The 18,532-nt window shown below is 37.0% G+C and overlaps 1 protein-coding gene across 2 annotated transcripts in view; it reads left to right on the forward strand.

Annotated features, from left to right (window-relative positions):
• Positions 1-18,532, forward strand: part of LOC150078544 (UV-stimulated scaffold protein A-like) — a 418,082-nt gene that overhangs the window by 332,203 nt on the left and 67,347 nt on the right. For both annotated transcript variants that reach the window (XM_090384753.1, XM_090384754.1), the window contains exons 13-14: positions 7,359-7,481; positions 15,081-15,189. In XM_090384753.1, the coding sequence (XP_090240879.1) occupies positions 7,359-7,481; positions 15,081-15,189 (232 nt within the window). The remainder of the gene's footprint in view (positions 1-7,358; positions 7,482-15,080; positions 15,190-18,532) is intronic.

The raw sequence follows: 18,532 nt of genomic DNA on the forward strand, positions 1-18,532 counted from the left end.
CCATTAGCACTGGCAATGTAAGAAGTATTTTTTGAGCAACCACTATGTTTGGAAAAGTGGTGGATAAATTATTTTCAAAAATATACTCTAATACTTCTGTTACTCTCAAATCTGGTTTTAAAATATTTTTAAGTACTTTTAATTTGTCGGTCATGTCAATGGCATCAATATCCTTTTCGTTCTTGATATAGTCTGTTAATTTACTTTGCAAATCTTTACAACGTTTTAGAATTTCTTGATCGGTTACATGCTTTGAATTATGTATGCCGCATAAAAAATTGAAATCATCACTGTGTTCTTAATAAATCAAACCTGTCTTTAAGAGAATTTATTGTTGTGTCTAGTATTGAAAAATTAATTTTGAAATTTAACTGTACATCATTTATGCGTTCATCAGGATTTTCATAATCAAATGATTCAAATTGAATTTTCTTTTTACGTCGATGTACAAGAGCGACATTAGGAAATTTAGTTTCGGTTTCCAATATTTTGGCTAATTGTTTTGATTCATTTAAAAATTCTAAAAATCCACTATCAGATCATTTACTTTGTAAGTAACTGGATAAATTATTTAATTGATCAAGCCAAGAATTTATATTCAGTTTTGGATTTTGCATTAATGCATTCACATTATTTAATATTTTGTACCAAATTACTATTGAACATATAAATTTAAATTATTTTAATTTTGACGCTAAACATTTTGACCGGTGTCGTGATTTAACATTTATTCTTATCTTCCATTATTTTTAAAAGGGCATCATTAATTTCGCCAATTTCTTGTCTTAATGGCCTTATTGCATCTTTACAACTATCCCATCTTGTATCACTTACTGGTTTTAAAAATAATTTCGAAACATTTTTTAAAAACGTCCCAGCGATGCATGGACGAAGAAAAAAAAAATATAAACAATTCTTGAACTGAGTTAAAAAAATCTACTGTTTCAAAATTAATTTTGGCAGCATCATTAACAACCAAGTTGAGACTATGTGCAGCACAGTGTACAAAAAAGCAGTGGTTGATATTTAAAATTTTTCTTTGCAAACCATTGTTTGCCCCTCATGTTAGCTCCATTGACATAACCGTGCCTGCGCATATCATTAATATCAAGGCCTAATTCATTAAACTTGTTGAAAATAAATGCACTTAACCCTTCTCCTGTCGAATTTGTTATAGGGAAAAAACCTAAAAAGTGTGCTATCTATTTTTTTGTTAACTTAATTTATATTTACAAATCTAATTATAATATACCTCTGTAAATGACACTCACTATAATGTAACTGACAAAAGTTTTTAGTTGGTGACAACTAGGTACGAACGACTAAATCCCCTAAATTTGATCCAATTGTCTCAGTGAATGCGTCCTTATCGTTAAACGAGGTAATATTGTATAATAGGCTCTCAACAACTACTAATATAAATAAAATAAATTTTCTGTTTATATTTCGGGACAACCACATGGTCAGAAGAGTTTGATATATGAATGAAAAATCAAAAAAGTTGCAGGTTCACTATCTAATCATTTTTAAAAAGTTTATTATGACTAGAATTTCTTTATTCAAATTATGCTTAGATTCTACATCATTTCGGCCGCCCTTGGATTTGGCTGCCCGTGTTCATCGCACACTCGAACACAGGGTTGGTACGGCCCTGGGTAGCAGTAACCCAAGAGAAACATACCAACCGTGTGGTACTTAAGGGGCCTTGGTGGTAATTGTACAGTCAGATATGAAGTTTGCTGAGCAGTGCAGATGGGCTGTCAGAGCAGGTCATGGAGTCTTGTCAATGATATATAGGAATTTTTCTAGCAGGGACAAGGAGGTGATTGTCTCCTTGTGTAAGGCAATGATCAGGCCACACCTTGAGTACTATGGTGTTCAGGTCTGGAGGTCTCATTTTAGGGAGGATGTAGAGTTGCTGGAACAAGTACAGAGAAAGGCAACAAGATTGGTGAGGGGAACAAAGGGGTGCTCTTACCAAGATAGGCTTAAGTCCTGCAAATTTCAGAGTCTGGAGACTAGGCACCTGTGAGGTGATCTGATTGAGGTGTATAAGACTTTGAATGGGTTGAGCAAGCTCATTGCTAATGGGATTCTTCTTCTAGCTCAGATTACGAACCTGAGGGGGCATAGATTGAAATTGAGGAAAGACAGTTTTAGAATAGATGTGCCTTTAGTTTTAGAATAGTTTGCCTTTAGCCGGGTAGTTGATTGCTGGAGCAGGCTTCCATCTCTTGTTGTGGGAGTTGATAGCTTAAATAAATAAATAAAGCTGAGCTAGACAGGCATTTGGTGTGATGGATGGGTGAAATGGGAGGTTTTTTTTTTTTTTTTTGGCTGATGCTTCATAAGCTTGCTTATTTGCGTTGTATGCTTCAACTAATGCTAATGATGGTCCGTCTCTGTTCTGCTACTCACTGTTTGGTGACCTGAACATTTGGGAGACGTTCCAAACTCTTGGTGTGTAGTTTCATCCAGTACATTGTGGTATGTCTGCAGCTTCATTACTTCATAGTATGCTCGTATTATGAATGTATTCATTGTAATGTTCCATTTCATTCATTAGCTTCTTCTTCCTACCTGGGTGGTCACTAACGCAGTTGCACAGGAAGCACTTTCAGGTGGTTGGGCTGGGTCGTCTTGTCCTTCAGTTGTGGTAGCCATACTGAAGACAGTGGCACTTGTTTCACTGCTCTCCGCTTCAACTTTTCAAACTGACCCCTCTACCTAAGGCCTGGATGCAAGTGACTTTATCTTGATCTACACCCAGTGCAGTGGATTTGTTCAGTATTTCTTCTTGTCATCTTCATCCATTTATGGAGGTGCTCCTGTTTTAGTTTAGTTTTTGCATCCAGTGGTGGGTGGTAGTTATAGGAGCAACAACAGATGGTACCGCTCTCTGCCTCAGCTGTAACTTTGACTTAGGAGAAGGTACGTCTGAAGCGACTTTCTCTTTTGTTTTTCCCTTTACAGTGGGATTCAAACCCTGGTCTATGAAAATGGCAGTCTAGCATCGTAATCACTGGGTTAATCATGCTCCATATTATTGTTTTAAAAAAATAATGATGATGATGCAAAACATCATCATTATTTGTTATTATATATAAAATAAACAACTTTTTCCCTTCATGTTGGTGTGTACTGGTACCAAGTGCATGCACTTGCACATGTGCACTATGCACTCAGTCTAGTTATGTCTGTTTTTTTTTTTTTTAATGAAAACACCAAACACAAGAGTATTAAAACCTATAGTACCCAGTACTGTTCATGGGTTGAAGGTTGAGAAGATGAGACAAGATATTTGTTCACAGACTTGAACCATGTCTTTCCTGAAAATTATCTATTCATGGGTTGAAGGTTGAGAAGATGAGACAAGATATTTGTTCACAGACTTGAACTATGTCTTTCCTGAAAATTAATCTACTTATCTAGACTGTAATTTTCAGGAAAGACATATGAAGGAAGGAAGGAAGGAAGGAAGGTTGTTCCAGAAAATGGCAGTTGAATGAATAAACAAGGAAGAAGAAAAGTTGGTTCTGTGAGTTTGAAATTGTACAGTAAATGGATGTTAGCTGGTGATGGCATTGTGTTCGGACTGTTTTGGAAGAGAGAGAGAGAGAGAGAGAGAGAGAGAGAGAGAGAGAGAGAGAGAGAGAGAGAGGGAATAATAGAAGCCAATTCAGAAGAACAGTGCCCATAGAAGTATCTGTAGAAAAGGCATGCAGCAGAAACAGTACGTCTATGAGACAGTGAGTGGAGAGACTCTGTTAGAGATGAGTCATTGATTAACCTAACTGCCCTCTTCTGAATGGAATCTAGAAGCCTGAGAGAGGTTTTGGAGGCACCGCCCCAGATGCGAAAACAATATGCCATGGTAGGGCGGATTTGCGATTTGTACAGAGTGAACAGCTGTTTGGAAGAAAAGTAACACCGAGGGCGAAAGAGAAAACCAAGTTTTTTTAGAAGCAGAGGAAGCAATGTTTGTAATATGCTTGTGCCAAAAAAGATTAGAAGTCAAGGTAATCCCCAAAAGAGATATTATTTTGCCTAGAAATCGGAGTGTCACCAAAGATAAGCATAGGAGCAGAAGAATCTTTTTTGTGAGATATAAGACAGGACCGAGTTTTAAAAGGATTGAAATCAGCTACGTTGTCTATGCCCCACTGGAGATCGGAATTTAAGGAATTGGTAGCAGATATTTGAGAAGTTGAAGCTGATTGAGCTGGGCAAGGTTTCTCAAAAATGGAAAGTGGAATGCAATGTGCTATTATCGGGAAAACTATGGATAGGATTTCCAGTCAATGGAAAAAGGGTAATTAATATACAAGAGGAAAAGAGGGGGGGCGGGAAAGAACTGAACCTTGGGGGACACCGGCACTAGTGGAAAAGTTAAAAGACAGAGAGCCATCTACCATCACCCTCAGTGAGCGATCAGAGAGAAAACTGGATAGCCAATTACAAAAAAACAGTTGTAAAACAATAAGATGGAAGCCTTAGAGATGTTTTGGTGAAACACAAGCAGTTGCTTGTGTTTCACCAAACTTTTCCATTGAATTTGTCCATAAATTGGAAACATAAGCCAGAATATCAGCAGTGGATTGACACCGACGGAATCCATACTGGCGATCGTTGATCAGGCAGAAGGTTTCTAGGTAGTTTACAAGTTGGCGGTTAATTGATTTCTCCATTATTTAGAAAGAGAAGTAATTGCAATGGGACGATAATTGGATGAGATCGATTTGTCACCACTGGATATGAGTAAATTTCCAAGCAGAAGGAAAAACACCTTTGGAATAAGACAGTGAAAAAAAGGTGGCAAAGAACAGGAGTAATGTGAACAAGTGAAGAAATACCATCGAGACCTGGGGCTTTATTAGCATCAAGATTCGTCAAAATCTTTCTGACATCCTTTTGATAGAAGACCACAGGAGGCATTGAATGGAGTATGTTGGGAATGGTGGGAGGTGTTTTACCAAGATCATTAATACATGAGTTGGAAAAAAAATGGGATGCTAGCAGGTCAGCTTTATCCTTGGCTGAAGTGACAACAGAACCATCTGGTTTTGACAGAGGTGGGAGCAGAGATAGGCAAAAGTTGAGGCCAATAGCTTTGGCAAGAGACCAGAATGCTCGGCTACCATTAGGGCAAGAAACAAGTTTTTTACTTTTAGCCTGTTCAAAATCTAGTTTGGACTGATTAATAACTGCTTTATATTTGTTGCGAGATTTTGTGTAGGCAGAAAATGAAACTGAAGAATTGGAAACAAGCCAATTACGATATGCAATATTTTTCTCCTGAATGGCCTTAGCACATTTATTGGAAAACCAAGGTTTAGATAAAGGATGAGATTTTAAAGTGGAGTGTGGGATAAAGGATTCCATTCCTACAAGAATAATTTCACTGACACAATCTGAGCAAACATTGACATCAGAAGTTTTGAAACAGTAGTCCGACCAAGGAAAAGAAGAAAAGAAATCTTGCAGGTCATCCCATTTTGCATTCTTGTAATGCCAAACAACACAAGGTTGGGAATAGCAATGAGATAAAGGCTCTATTGGAGAAGAGACAATCAGTAAGTTGTGATCTGAGATGCCTAAAGGACCACGCACTTCGACCGTGTACTTAGAAGGATTGTTTATGAGAAAAAGATCAAGTGTGTTGGCTGTATGGTTAGGATTGTCTGGTATTCTTGTAGGTAAATGGACAATCTGTGCAATGTCATCAGTAATTGCAAAAGCCTCAGCATCTTGACCGCCGCCTCCGTAGCCAGGTGGGAAGGAGCAGTAGTGCGTAGCACACTCTCCTTGATTAGACCGGGGTTCGAGCCCGTCACCACCAAATACGGAGGATGCGGAAAGGTCAGGGAATGACCACCGCATATTCCCGGAGCAATATGGCCTTAGTTGCTCATGCTCCTAAAAACCAAATAACAAACAAACAGCATCTTGACCAGCTGGGTCGGTGTGACTTGAAAACAGAAGCCAGCTGGAGTTGTGAACATTAAAATCACCAAGGAAAATTACCTCACTGTTAGGAAAGTTGGACTGGAGCAAGTCAAGTTGTAAAGATAGGAAATCAAAGAGTTCCAAGTGATTAGTGGAGTTGGGAGAACGTTAGAGACAACAGATGAATTTGACAGAATGAGGTAGAGAGAGAAATTTTAAGCCAGAGAAGATCAAAAAGAGGAGGATTGCGAATTACCAAGTCTCTGATAAAGGAATATATTTGGGCAAAAGGAATCATACAGTGAATAATTTGGGCAACTGAAATGAGCAATAGTTGAATCTACTGATAACTGAGATTCTGTCATAAAAAGCATATGGGATTTGGCAGACTGCAAGTGGAAATGGACATTGTTGAGATTAGAATTGAGACCACGTTTATTTGTGAAATGAACTGGGAAGTGTTTGGGAGGTTTAGATCTTTTCGCAGGTAAGCTTACTTTATTAGTTTGACAATTCATGGTGTATTCAATAGTAAGCAAAAGTGGGGGGTGGGGGACTGCTGTATGAAGTAAGGAAATTTTTGGATAAGGCGTACACATGGTAAGAATATACCCAGATCCTTGACATAATGTGGCCTTGACAATGCTTCCTGCATACGCACTACTTGGACTCCTTCCAGTCACTATCTGGCAGAGTAGAGGTAGCAAGATTATACACTAGCTGATCCAGAAGCCTCCTTAAGAGTTACCAATAGGTTCAGTCCTGTGTACTAATTAGCGGCTGGCCTACGGACACCGTTTTAGAGCTGTACCCTTGAAATGTAACGAAAATAGGATCTCGCCATTATGTCCAGAAGTTGTTGTTATTGCTATTATTGTTATTATTACTGTTTATTGAGGAACGCTCTTGCTATCCTACAGTTGTTCAGGATTGTGGGAGTTGCATATAAGTATTCTTTGGGAGGCCTACTATTATTATTATTAATTTTAAGGCATTGATATTTGTGGAACATCATCAAATGGGATGGAAACTTTAGTATTAGGAAATGAAGCTACACTTGCATGATTCCTGGTATTTAGTATCTCCTAATTACTCAGATATTGTTATTAGTAAAGTAGCTTTGAAAAATAAATATCCATTTCGTATATGTATAGAGTAAGTTGCCTAACTTTGAAATTATTTATTTGGAAGAACCATTCTAGATTGTCATTTTGGCAAAAAAATGAATCTGTTAAAAATTTGGGAAATTCTGATTTCAGAAAGTAGGCAGGTGTTCTACTTTTTTTTGAGTTATGTGAAGTATATGTCACACATTAGAACCAGTTGTATGTTTTTACCTAGTAGGAAGTGTTATAAAAATGAAGATCACATTTCTGATTATAATACTTTTAATAACTTTTGTTTCTTAATAGGATAGTGTTGCATCCTTGAGGCAAAGGGTAATAGATTTTAGTGGAGAATTTGTTCCTGTCAAATGGACTTGTCGAACCCCTCTGGCAAGTGGACGACTTTGTCCACGGCAGGATAGATACAAGGTCAGTTGTCTTTTATCTTTTCTTCCTTAGCTTCTTTTGGGTAAAACCACTATTTAGTAAAGTGTATTTAATTTTAATATATATAGGATGATTATAATAATTTCCTGTACTTACATCTCAAAGTACTTGCAAGAGAGTTGAAATTGTGGAATATTCTGATATCAGGCACAAACTCAAAATATCCAAGTTATTTATGCTAGATTTGCATAATTCCATAAATTTGTTCTATAAAATGAAGGATAGCTATAATTAGATCAACTTTGCGGAAACTTTGATCAACTTTATGGAAACTTTGCGAACAGACTATCAGGAAACTTTATGGTATAAACTTTCAGATATGCCTTTGACATACCACATGTTATTACTAAGTAACTTCTGGAAATAAATCTGTGATGAAATCACTACAGTTGAGGAAAACATTTTTCTGGGATGTTTATTGATTATTTAATTTAAAGTTGCTTTCAGTTCTGGTTCTTTGTGGACTTGAAGATATCCTCACAACCAGAAATGTGGTGTTGGAGGCCATATGCATAGAAAACAATAGGAAATTTCACTGTTCGGAAAATCTTTATTAAAGATCTTGGATTGTGATCCATGCACATTGAACACTGATTTGCATGAACACAACTATTCTTTTTGAGTCACTGTTTCAGAGCAGCTGTGGCCTGATTAGATAACAATTGTAGATATAAATTATGCAAAACATGTGGTACATGTTTTTGGTCTTGTACATGAAAGCTTGATGCTTGAGTGGAATGTGAGTTTCATGTGTTTACACCACTCAGTACAGTAAAGTGTTCATCTGATGGATCATTTCTTATCCTCTTCCAGTTAGTAAAGATATTGTAGTGCAAAGTCAAAACACTTTCTATATCTTAAAACTTGGAGATTTTCTGAGCTACCATGGGATATTGTTCCTTTTATAGAAACACATTTTTTCACAGAAAGCTTTTCATTCAGTTGATGAGAAAGTGCAGCATATGCACTGTAACTGCCCTTTGAATCTCATCTCCTGTACTGTAGTGAGGACTTCAGCAGCAGAGTCCTTTATTGGAATATAGACAGTGATAAAGATAATGCACATCAGTATTTCTGCAGCACAGCTTCAGATTCCATCTCTGCACATATCAAGGTATGGGTAGTTGTTGAAAAATTTATGTAAACACTAGAAGCAGTGGAATGAATCACATTGATTCACTAGATATGAATGGTTTAACTTTTGATGTTCCTGCTCAAGTTGCTGACAAACTGAACACATGAGGAATTTATTAGGGATGGGGATGGCAGAAGTATCAAATTCTGCCATAGAACTAAATGATTTTTTGTTAACTGAGATGAAAGTGGAAGAGAAATTCCATCCATAGTTTTGCCGATGATATCATAATATACACCCTCCAGTTTTGGAGACCTTGCTCTGCTCAGATAGCTTCAGCTGTTGGAATATCCAGTGTCAATTCTTTAAATCCCAATATCTAGGTAGTTCTTGAATGGTCCAAGAAAATTTAGTTAGCATCCTTCTATAACCAGTCCCATGTTTTTTTTTTTTTTTTTTTTTCTTTCCCACAAAACAGTCTTTTGTTCCTATGCTGATCATCAGTAACACTGATTTCTGACAAGATCACGTATCTTTATTTGGAATCACTTTGATTTTTTTCTCTTGGCATAAGTACATCATAAATGTTGCTTCCTGTACATCTTAAAAATTAGAGGTTTTTTTTTTACTGGCTGACAAACAGCTTGATCCTGCACAAATTTTCAATCTGAGCTACCATGGAATGTTGTTCCCACAAGGTTTTGGTGCTCCCACAATTTCCCTTTCGAGCTTCATAGACTTTATCCAAAAGAAGCACATCTGTTTCCCTTCCTTTATTTAATTTGAGTATTCATCCAAATTGTAACTTTTAATCCTTTTAATTTTAATAGTGTTTTTAATCTTTTTAATTGTGATTTTAATTATTTATTATCGGAAGCAGTTTTACCTATTTATTCTGACACAATGTCTTCTTGCACTCATGGTCTTGCTGTGGTGGTTTGATGTGTTTCGGGGTCAGGTTGGGGCTCTCGGCTTTCGATTCCTTTGCGCATCGGATTTGGTTGTATCTCTATGAGTGAGGGAATTCATTAATTCGTTTTTTTTCATCTTAAATTTTATTCGTCACATTTGGGAGAGAATTGACTGGAAGCATTCCACGAAAAAGATTGAGGTAAACTCTTACTTTTTTAAAACCAATTATGAAATATAATACGAGAGATGCCAGATGGTGTACAACAGTATAGACTTAAGAGATTTGGGGCTAAAGCCTCAACTTATGGAAAATTCGTTTGTGGGTCCTGAATTACGGAAAATGGTAAAATGGCATTGTTTTTATCATATCGCATATTGTGAATACCTTCACAAGTTGCCTGATATTGCACTACCTGAAATAAGAAACACTTTAGTGTTATTTATTAGGAAGTTACTAACATTTAATTATTTAGTACTACTAAAATACTTAGGACTTACTAAGTATTTTAGTAGTAACACTTTAACGTTGCTTATTCAATGTAGTGCAATATCAGGCTACTCGTTGTGAAGGTATTCATAATATGAGATATGATAAAAAAGATGCCATTTTACCATTTTCAGTAATTCACTATGTGCAAACATGATGCTGATGCATTACCTGTTACAGTTAGTGAATTTTCCGTATTACTGCTTCCCATATGTAGTACTTTACATTTTTCAATGTTAAACTTCATTTGCCACCTCTCAGCCCATCTGCTCAACTTTTCTAGATCCTGTTGCAGCAGTGTACTGTCATTAGTGTCATTAACAACCCTGCCAACCTTCGTATTGTCTGCAAACTTGAAAATTTGTAAATTTATTGGACATTAAGCCTGATATACCATCATCAATATCATTTATAAATACAGAAAACAACAATGGACCCAACACTGAACCCTGAGGGACTCCACTAATAACATTAGTCCACGAAGAGCAGTGTCCATTGATTGATTGCCACTCTGTCTTCTCCCACTCAACCATCCCTTTATCCACTTTACCCATTTTCACCACTTATTTTCTCCTTAAAGAGATGAAAATACTGTGGGTTAAATTCAACCCCTTGTTTTCTATTGATTGCTGAATATCCGGATAATTTGATAAGAAATGCTTCTTTGAATTTTCTTCTATTGCCTATCTGTGGAAAGGATATTTGTGTTGTGGAAATTCCAGGTGTCGTCACATTGGAAGGTGTGGAGAGCTGTATCAGACTGTTGAATTCTGCTATACTCTACATCTTTTTTGTGCTCTTTTATTCTACATTGTAGGCATCTGTATGTTTCCCCAATATATGTACTTCCACATCTACAATTTATCTTATATATGGGGCCTCTAGGGTTGTTGGACTCAGCTTTATGATCTGTTTGATGGAGGCAGAACTTTTGTAAAAGGTGAAAATACCAAATTTCTTGGCTTCTTCGGCTATTTTGGTGCTGATCGATGGTATGTATAGTATACATATGGAGTTTTTTACCCTGTCGATGCTAGGTTTGGGGTGTGCGATGGACTTGGCTGTGTCGGTGTTGGCTTTATTGATGACGTGAATATCCGTGTTTTTTATGGCTATTCTGGTAATAGTTTGAAGCTCCTGTTGTATATTCTCTTCTTTGTATATTCTGTAGGCTTTCCAGAAAAAGGACTTTAGTATGCCAATTTTTGTAGAGAAAGGGTGGCAGGATTTATAGTTTAGTATGATGCCGGTATCTTTGGGTTTTCTTTAAAAAAGGATGTCCAGGAAAAGGAGTTGGCCTTTGTCCTCAATTTCCATTTTGAAATTGATTTTTTGGTTGTGATTGTTGAGAGCGTCAAAGAATTTTTGTAAATTATTTGCACCATGATTCCAGATAGCTATGATGTCATCCACATACCTACTCCAGAAATTTGGTTATTTCAGTTGGTTTTCCAGGAAATCTTCAAATTTAGGCATAAAAATTTCTGCTAGTAGAGGAGAAAGGGCATTACCCATGCTGAGGCTGGAGATCTGCATGTAGAATTTTTCATTGAATGTGAAGTATGGTTTAACTATGGAGAAGTCTATGAGTTCTATTATTTCTGTGGCCGGAAGGGGTCTTGGGTATCCCATTGTGAAATGGCTGTCTATAGTTTGGAGGAGACATGTTTTTGGTTCTTCTAAGGGAATGGTAGTAAACATGGAGTTGTCTACATCAAATGATACTAGAATATCTTCTTGTTGATATCAACATCCTTAAGTTTTATTAAATCCTAGGTGTTTTTTAATGCTCTTTGGTTCTTCGACACTATCTGGGAGAGGAGTTGTGTCAGCCATTTTGATATCTTCTGTCTTGGGTGATGGCTACCGCTAATGATGGGTCTGGCAGGGAATCCTGGTTTGTTGGTTATTTGGTTTTTAGGAGCATTAGCAACTAAGGCCATATTGCTCCGGGAATATGCAGTGGTCATTCCCTGACCTTTCCGCATCCTCCGTATTTGGTGGTGACGGGCTCGAACCCTGGTCTAATCAAGAAGCGTGTGCTACGCACTGCTGCTCCTTCCCACCTGTCTACGGAGGCGCCTCCTGGTTTGTGTGCTTTAATGTTGGCGAACATGTACGACGTTTCAGAATTGCTTGGGTTCAACTTCTTGTGGAGATCTTCATCAAAAAATTTACTGTCCATTAATGATTGTAGTTTCCTTTTGACTGTTTTCTCGTGGCTGCCGGTGGGGGGTCTGTTTATTAATTCTTTGTAGGTGCTGGTGTCTTTTAGAAATTCTTCTACATTCTCAATGTAGTTTTTCTTGTCAATGATGCCTGTTGTGTGTTCCCTTTGCCTGCTTCAGATATATGTATATATACTTATTATGTATTACTACTGTATTTTAATATAATCATCTTATATGAAAATAGTTTAACAGTAAGTAACATAAAAAGAGCTCATTGTAACCAATTTCTGCTGTAACATTGGATTGCTCCTTTATATCGTAACTATAACTTAGACTCTCAAATTTTATTTCAACTCAGAATTAATGACAGTGTAATTGTAAATAGTAATGAACATCTGTTAATTCGTCTTAGAACTTATAAATTTATTAAATTGTGACCAAATCAATGAAAAATCTAATTTGTAACCTTTATCTTTGTTTCCCAGACAGCATGGTCTGATGATGCATGTCGGCAAGGTACCTGAAACGTTACCCAATGTATATTAGTTTAGGCTAATCCTTAAATAAAATATATTAGTAACACCACGTGGTATAAGAGTGGTTTATGATATACACTGAGTGATCACTGAATTATGACCACCCTTATGAAAACTGAATTCGACCCGTTGACCACGTCAGGTATGAGAGTGCGGAGTTAATCGACCTACGTAGCATAGATAAGGTATCAGTGATTCAATACGTAATAAAATTCTGAGCGTGATGGGTGAAAGGAAGGATTTATCGGACTTTGATAAAAGACAGCTTGTGGGTACTCGACGAGCTGGTTCCTCGATTTCCCAAATGGCTGAACTGGTGGAGTGTTTGAGAGCTGTCGTAGTTAAAGTGTACCAGGATGGGCGTCAAAAATGGTCAAACAACGACCTGACACCAAAACTGCAAAGATCAGTGAAAGGTTGATGTCAGAGGTGAGCACTGGGTCTGACGACTTGTACAGGCAAACAGGCGCAGCACTGTTGAAGAATTGACTACCCAATACAGCATGGGCCAACCATACATGCATAGCGTGCTCGCATGTATGGGCTATACCAGCAGACAACCCCTACGGCATCCTCTCCTAACCAAGGTTTATCGGCATAAAATAATCACCTGGTGCAAAGAGCATGCAAGTTGTACATGGTGTGATTTTTTTTTTTTGGCTGATGCTGCATAAGCTCATACATTTGCTTTTTTGCATCACATGCCACTACTACTACTACTACTACTAGAAGACCGGAAGAAGGTGTGCTGGTCAGATGAGTCACATTATTTACCCCACACCGTGGATGGTCGTGTACAGATTTGGCATGAACAACATGTGGCTCTTGATCCATCATGCATGGTGTCAAAAAGTGCAAGCCGGTGGAGGCGATTGTGTGGTGTGGGGCATGTTTCACTAGCAGGAACTTGGACCTCTGGTGCATGTAGAACAACGTATCAGTGGTCTCCACTATCATCCACTTAGTGATCACTGACTTATGACCACCTACCTAATAATTCGTAGGTCCTCCTTTTGCCCTCAGTATAGCAACTATCCAACGTGGCAATGATTCAACAAGATGTCGGAAGTATTCGGGACGTATGGCCAACCAAGCTGTGTGTAATGCAGGTATGGAGGTGATTGGTGTATCCAGATGCCTGATATGCCCTTCCATAGTGTCCCACAAGTGCTCTATGGGATTGATATCAGGGGATATCAATCTAACTGTGCTTGCTCACTGCGTACATCACACTATGTTACACTTTTTACCCAATGGCGATGGTGTCTTCCAAGATGACATTGTGCCGAGCCATTGGGCACTTGTTGTGCAGGAATGGTTTGAGGAACACAGTTATGACTTCCAGCATATTGATTGGCCTCCGAACTCCCCCGATATCAATCCCATAGAGCACGTATGGGACACTATGGAAAGGCATATCAGGCGTCTGGATACACCAATCACCTCCATACCTGCATTGCTGACTGCATTACACACACACACAGCTTGGTTGGCCATACCTCCCAAATACTTCCGACATCTTGTTGAATCATTGCCACGTCGGATAGCTACTATACTGAGGGCAAAAGGAGGACCTACGAAGTATTAGGTAGGTGGTCATAAGTCAGTGATCACTCAGTGTATATTGATAATTCATAATACTTATATTAATTTTTTTAATGTATATTATACATGTGAGAAATATTGATCTATTATTCAAGTTATTAAAAGTAGTGTTATCAAAAATATCAATAATAAAAATCACAACATGCAGTTTAGGCTTTTTTTAAAAATAATAAATATTCAAATAAATATTAAATATAAAAATATAAATAATAAAAAATAATAAATAATAATAAATAAATTAATAATAATAATAATAATAAATAAATTATTATTATTAATAATAATAAATAAATTATTAATAATAATAATAATAAATAAATTATTATTAATAATAATGATAATTATTATTATTATTACCCCATCCATTTAAAAATTTAATTTATTACTTTTTGGTTATTTTTCTGACATTCTTTATGGAAAAAAGTGTGCCTTTGTTACTAAAAATTGCTTTTGAATTTCTAGGAGAAAAATCACAAAGCATCTTTATGAAAGTGTGAGATTCTTTGTTTGAATAGTAGTTGTATTTTTCTAATTAAAATTTTAAGAAAGTAAAAAAAATATATTTGTTTTGATTTCAAATGTAGTGATGCTCATAAATGTAATCATGATCATTTTTAACTAGATGAATCTTCTGACTTAAAAAAAAATAACTTAAAATTAAAATGGGATTTAAAAATATCAATTTGAAAAGGTATGTTACAGTTACTTCATTTATTATAGACGAGTTTTACTGATACTCTATATAAATTAGATTTTTTTTGTTTCCTGATGAAATATTTAAACATAATAATACAGTGTCCATTTCATGGTTGCATAATACCTCGAGATGAAAAGGGAAATCCCATGAAGCATGAAGAAAAACCACAGCAACAGTTAGAGCAGGCATCAACATCAGCATCAAAAGGTAAAGTTCATAAATTTTTACAAGAAACTTGTTATTATCAAGAAAGCCTTCTTTAAGGAGTTTCTTGATATATTCTACTTTATTAGTTATATTCTGTTATCAAATTCAAATGTCATGATACCATATTGGTAAAAACTATCTAAAATATTTGTACTATGTCTGCATGTAGAAAATTCAATTACTATTGCCGTTTACCGTATGCAATAGTAACCCATCTCTGGGAGCAGCATTGAGCAAAATTTATTCAAAATAATAAGAATAAAAACTGCTTTATTTTATATACAAATAAAATAACAAGTAGTTATTCAGAATGAAACTTATTCTGTTAAGAAGAAAAAATTATTCATCTATTCTTATTTAAATAATATTTTTATTTGTAACTTACAAATAAATTTTGTATTTGTAGTATGTGAATTCAGTTAGTGTTATTTGCAGTTTAATCGAAATGAAGCAACACAGCTGCAAATTTCAGGTAAGAATGTGCTGTTCCCAGAGGAACTAGTTATTGTCAGTGACTCAGTTGTCAGGGACACGGGAAATACATAGTGCAAAAAAAGGATAGGTTTAATAGGACCAGGGTGTGTCTGCCAGGGGCAAAAGTTGATGACGTTGTAGAGAAGATATCTTTTAAGGGCACAAAAGGTAATATTGTTGTACAAGTTGGCACTAATGGCATTAAGTGTAGAAGATCTGCAGACATAATAAGTACAGGTCAATGTTGAAAAAAAGTTGTGAGTTAGGGTTAAATTTGAAAGTGTTTGCAATACTGCCCCGACATGAAAGGAGGGAGTATATGATGAGAGCCTTGTCAATCAATTTGGTCCTGGAGAGATTGTGCAAGACTAATGGGGTAGAATATTTCTTAGTGCGGTCCTGTGCTTGTTAACAGGAGAGTGCTTCTACAGGGATGGGATACAATTAAATTGAAAGGGTGCAAGAATATTTGCTGATGCTATTGAGGCAATGTTAGAGGGAGGGTCATCAAACTGCTACCTTGTTGGGATTCGTAGACTAATAGATTAATAGTAGCCACATGCAGAGGTGGAAGTAATTCTTTCACTGCTTCTATTGGAATGAGTAGCATCCTGGAAAGAAAGTTGCTGGAAATTTCAGGAACTGCTGGAAGTTCCTGAAATTTCCAGCAACTTTCAAGTATGTTTAAGGTACTAAGCAAGTGTTAGTTACCCTAACATGGGTGTTAGGGTAACTAACAGTAAGAACAGGAGTATAGTAAATAAATTTGATGAATTTGAAGTGTTGGTCAAGATATCAAATGCAGATATTGTTGGGATTAAGTGTAGAAGAAATATCAACTTCAACAGATATAAGGAATGCAAAATTGGAATTTGGAGTAAAATGTGTACAGAAAGGATAGACAGAATGGATAGAAAGGGAGGAGGAGTTATGCTTTTAGTTAAGAAACACAAAATATAATGTAGTGCATCCAGTTGACATTGGTGGACATTCCAGTGTTGAGTCAGTTTGGTGTGAAATAAGCATTGGGAAAGCAAAAATGAGAGTAAGAGCGGGCTACAGGACAAATGACTCTGATGAGTACAATAAATAACTATCCAGAGAAATAAAGTGGGCCAGGAAATCAGAATTCCTTAATCATGGGGGATTTTAACTTCCCAGATAAGGAAATTTAACTTCCCAGATCACTTGCACACTGGCAAGGCTCGTGGATTTACTGGATCATTGGTTTCTACAGCAGCATGTTCGAGAGGGAGCCGATAATATCTGATTATCAGCAGTGATTATTCATGCACTAAGAATCTGTGTATAAAGAAACTACTAGGTGGCAGTGATCACAGTGTACTGATTAGCATTAGCAAGGGCACATGACGCAAGAGAGCTAGCTTATATAGCATCAGACAAAAAAAAACAAAAAAAAAAAAACACCCCCTTCCCTTCTCATTTCACTCATCCACCCGCTCCAAATGTTTGTCTAGTTCTGCCTTGAATCTGTTTAAGCTATCAACTTCTACAACAACAGATGGAGGTTTGCTCCATCAATCAACCACCCGCTGGCTAAAGGCAAACTTCTGCACATCTGTCCTACTATCCTACATCTATCCGCACATCTATTCCTCAATTTGAATTTATGCCCTCTCAGGTGATTATTCTGAGCAAGAGAAAGAATCCTATCAGCATTGAGCATGCTCAAACCATTCAAGGCTTTGTACACCTCAGTCAGATCACCTCGCAGGTGCCTGGTCTCCAGACACTGCAATTTGCAAAACTTAAGCCTTTCTTCATAAGAGCAACCCTTTGTTCCATTCACTAATCTTGTTGCCGTTCTCTGTACTTGTTCCAGCAGCTCTACATCCTTCTTGAAATGAGGCCTCCAAACCTGTATACAGTACTCAAGGTATGGCTTGACCATTGCCTTATACAAGGGGATAATCAACTCCTTACCCCTGCTAGAAAAATTCCTGTATATCATTGACACCATGGGCTACTCATGCAGACCGTCTGCACTGCTCAGAAAACTTCATATCTGTCTCCACAATTACCCCAGGTCCTTTTCACTCTCTACCTCTGTCAGTGTAGTACCACACAGTTGATACGTTACTCTGAGGTTACTGCTTCCCATATGCAGTATTTACATTTTCAATATTAAACTTCAGTTGCCATCTCTCAGCCCATCTACTCAAATTTTCTAGATCCTGTTGCAGCAGCGTACTGTCCATTAGTGTCATTAACAACCCTGCCGACATTCGTATCGTCTGCAAACTTGGACACTAAGCCTGATATACCATCATCAGTATCATTAATGAATACAGAAAACAATGGACCCAATATTGAACCCTGAGGAACTCCACTAATAACATTAGTCCACGATGAGCAATGCCCATTGATTACTACTCTCTGTCTTCTCCTACTCAACCATCCCTTTATCCATAGCAGCAATTTGCCTCCAATGCCACACTGCTCCAATTTGTGCAGCAGTCTTCCATGTGCAGCAGTATCAAAAGCCTTTATAAGATCCAAATATATGATATCAAAATTATTCTTTGCAACCAGTTCCTTTGTGACTATATCATATTATTCAATGAAATTGGTCAGACAAGACTTTCCCTTAACAAACCCATGCTGTTTCCCAGCTATAACTGAAGTCTTGTTTAGATGATCCTTCAATGCTTCTTTAGCCAGTGCCTGCATTAATTTCCCTGGAACAGAAGTTAAACTAACAGTTCTGTAATTACCTTTGATCCTCCTTTGTGGATTGGGGACACATTTGCACATTTCCAGTCCATGGGTAATTCATCTAAGTTGAAAGAAGCTGTCATAATTATGGCTAAGGGTTTGCTTACTTCCTTTGCTCCCTCGTTTAATATAA

This window comes from Mastigoproctus giganteus, chromosome 11 (assembly GCF_048544385.1).
Source record: "Mastigoproctus giganteus isolate SK-2022 chromosome 11, ASM4854438v1, whole genome shotgun sequence".
NCBI lineage: Eukaryota > Metazoa > Arthropoda > Arachnida > Uropygi > Thelyphonidae > Mastigoproctus > Mastigoproctus giganteus.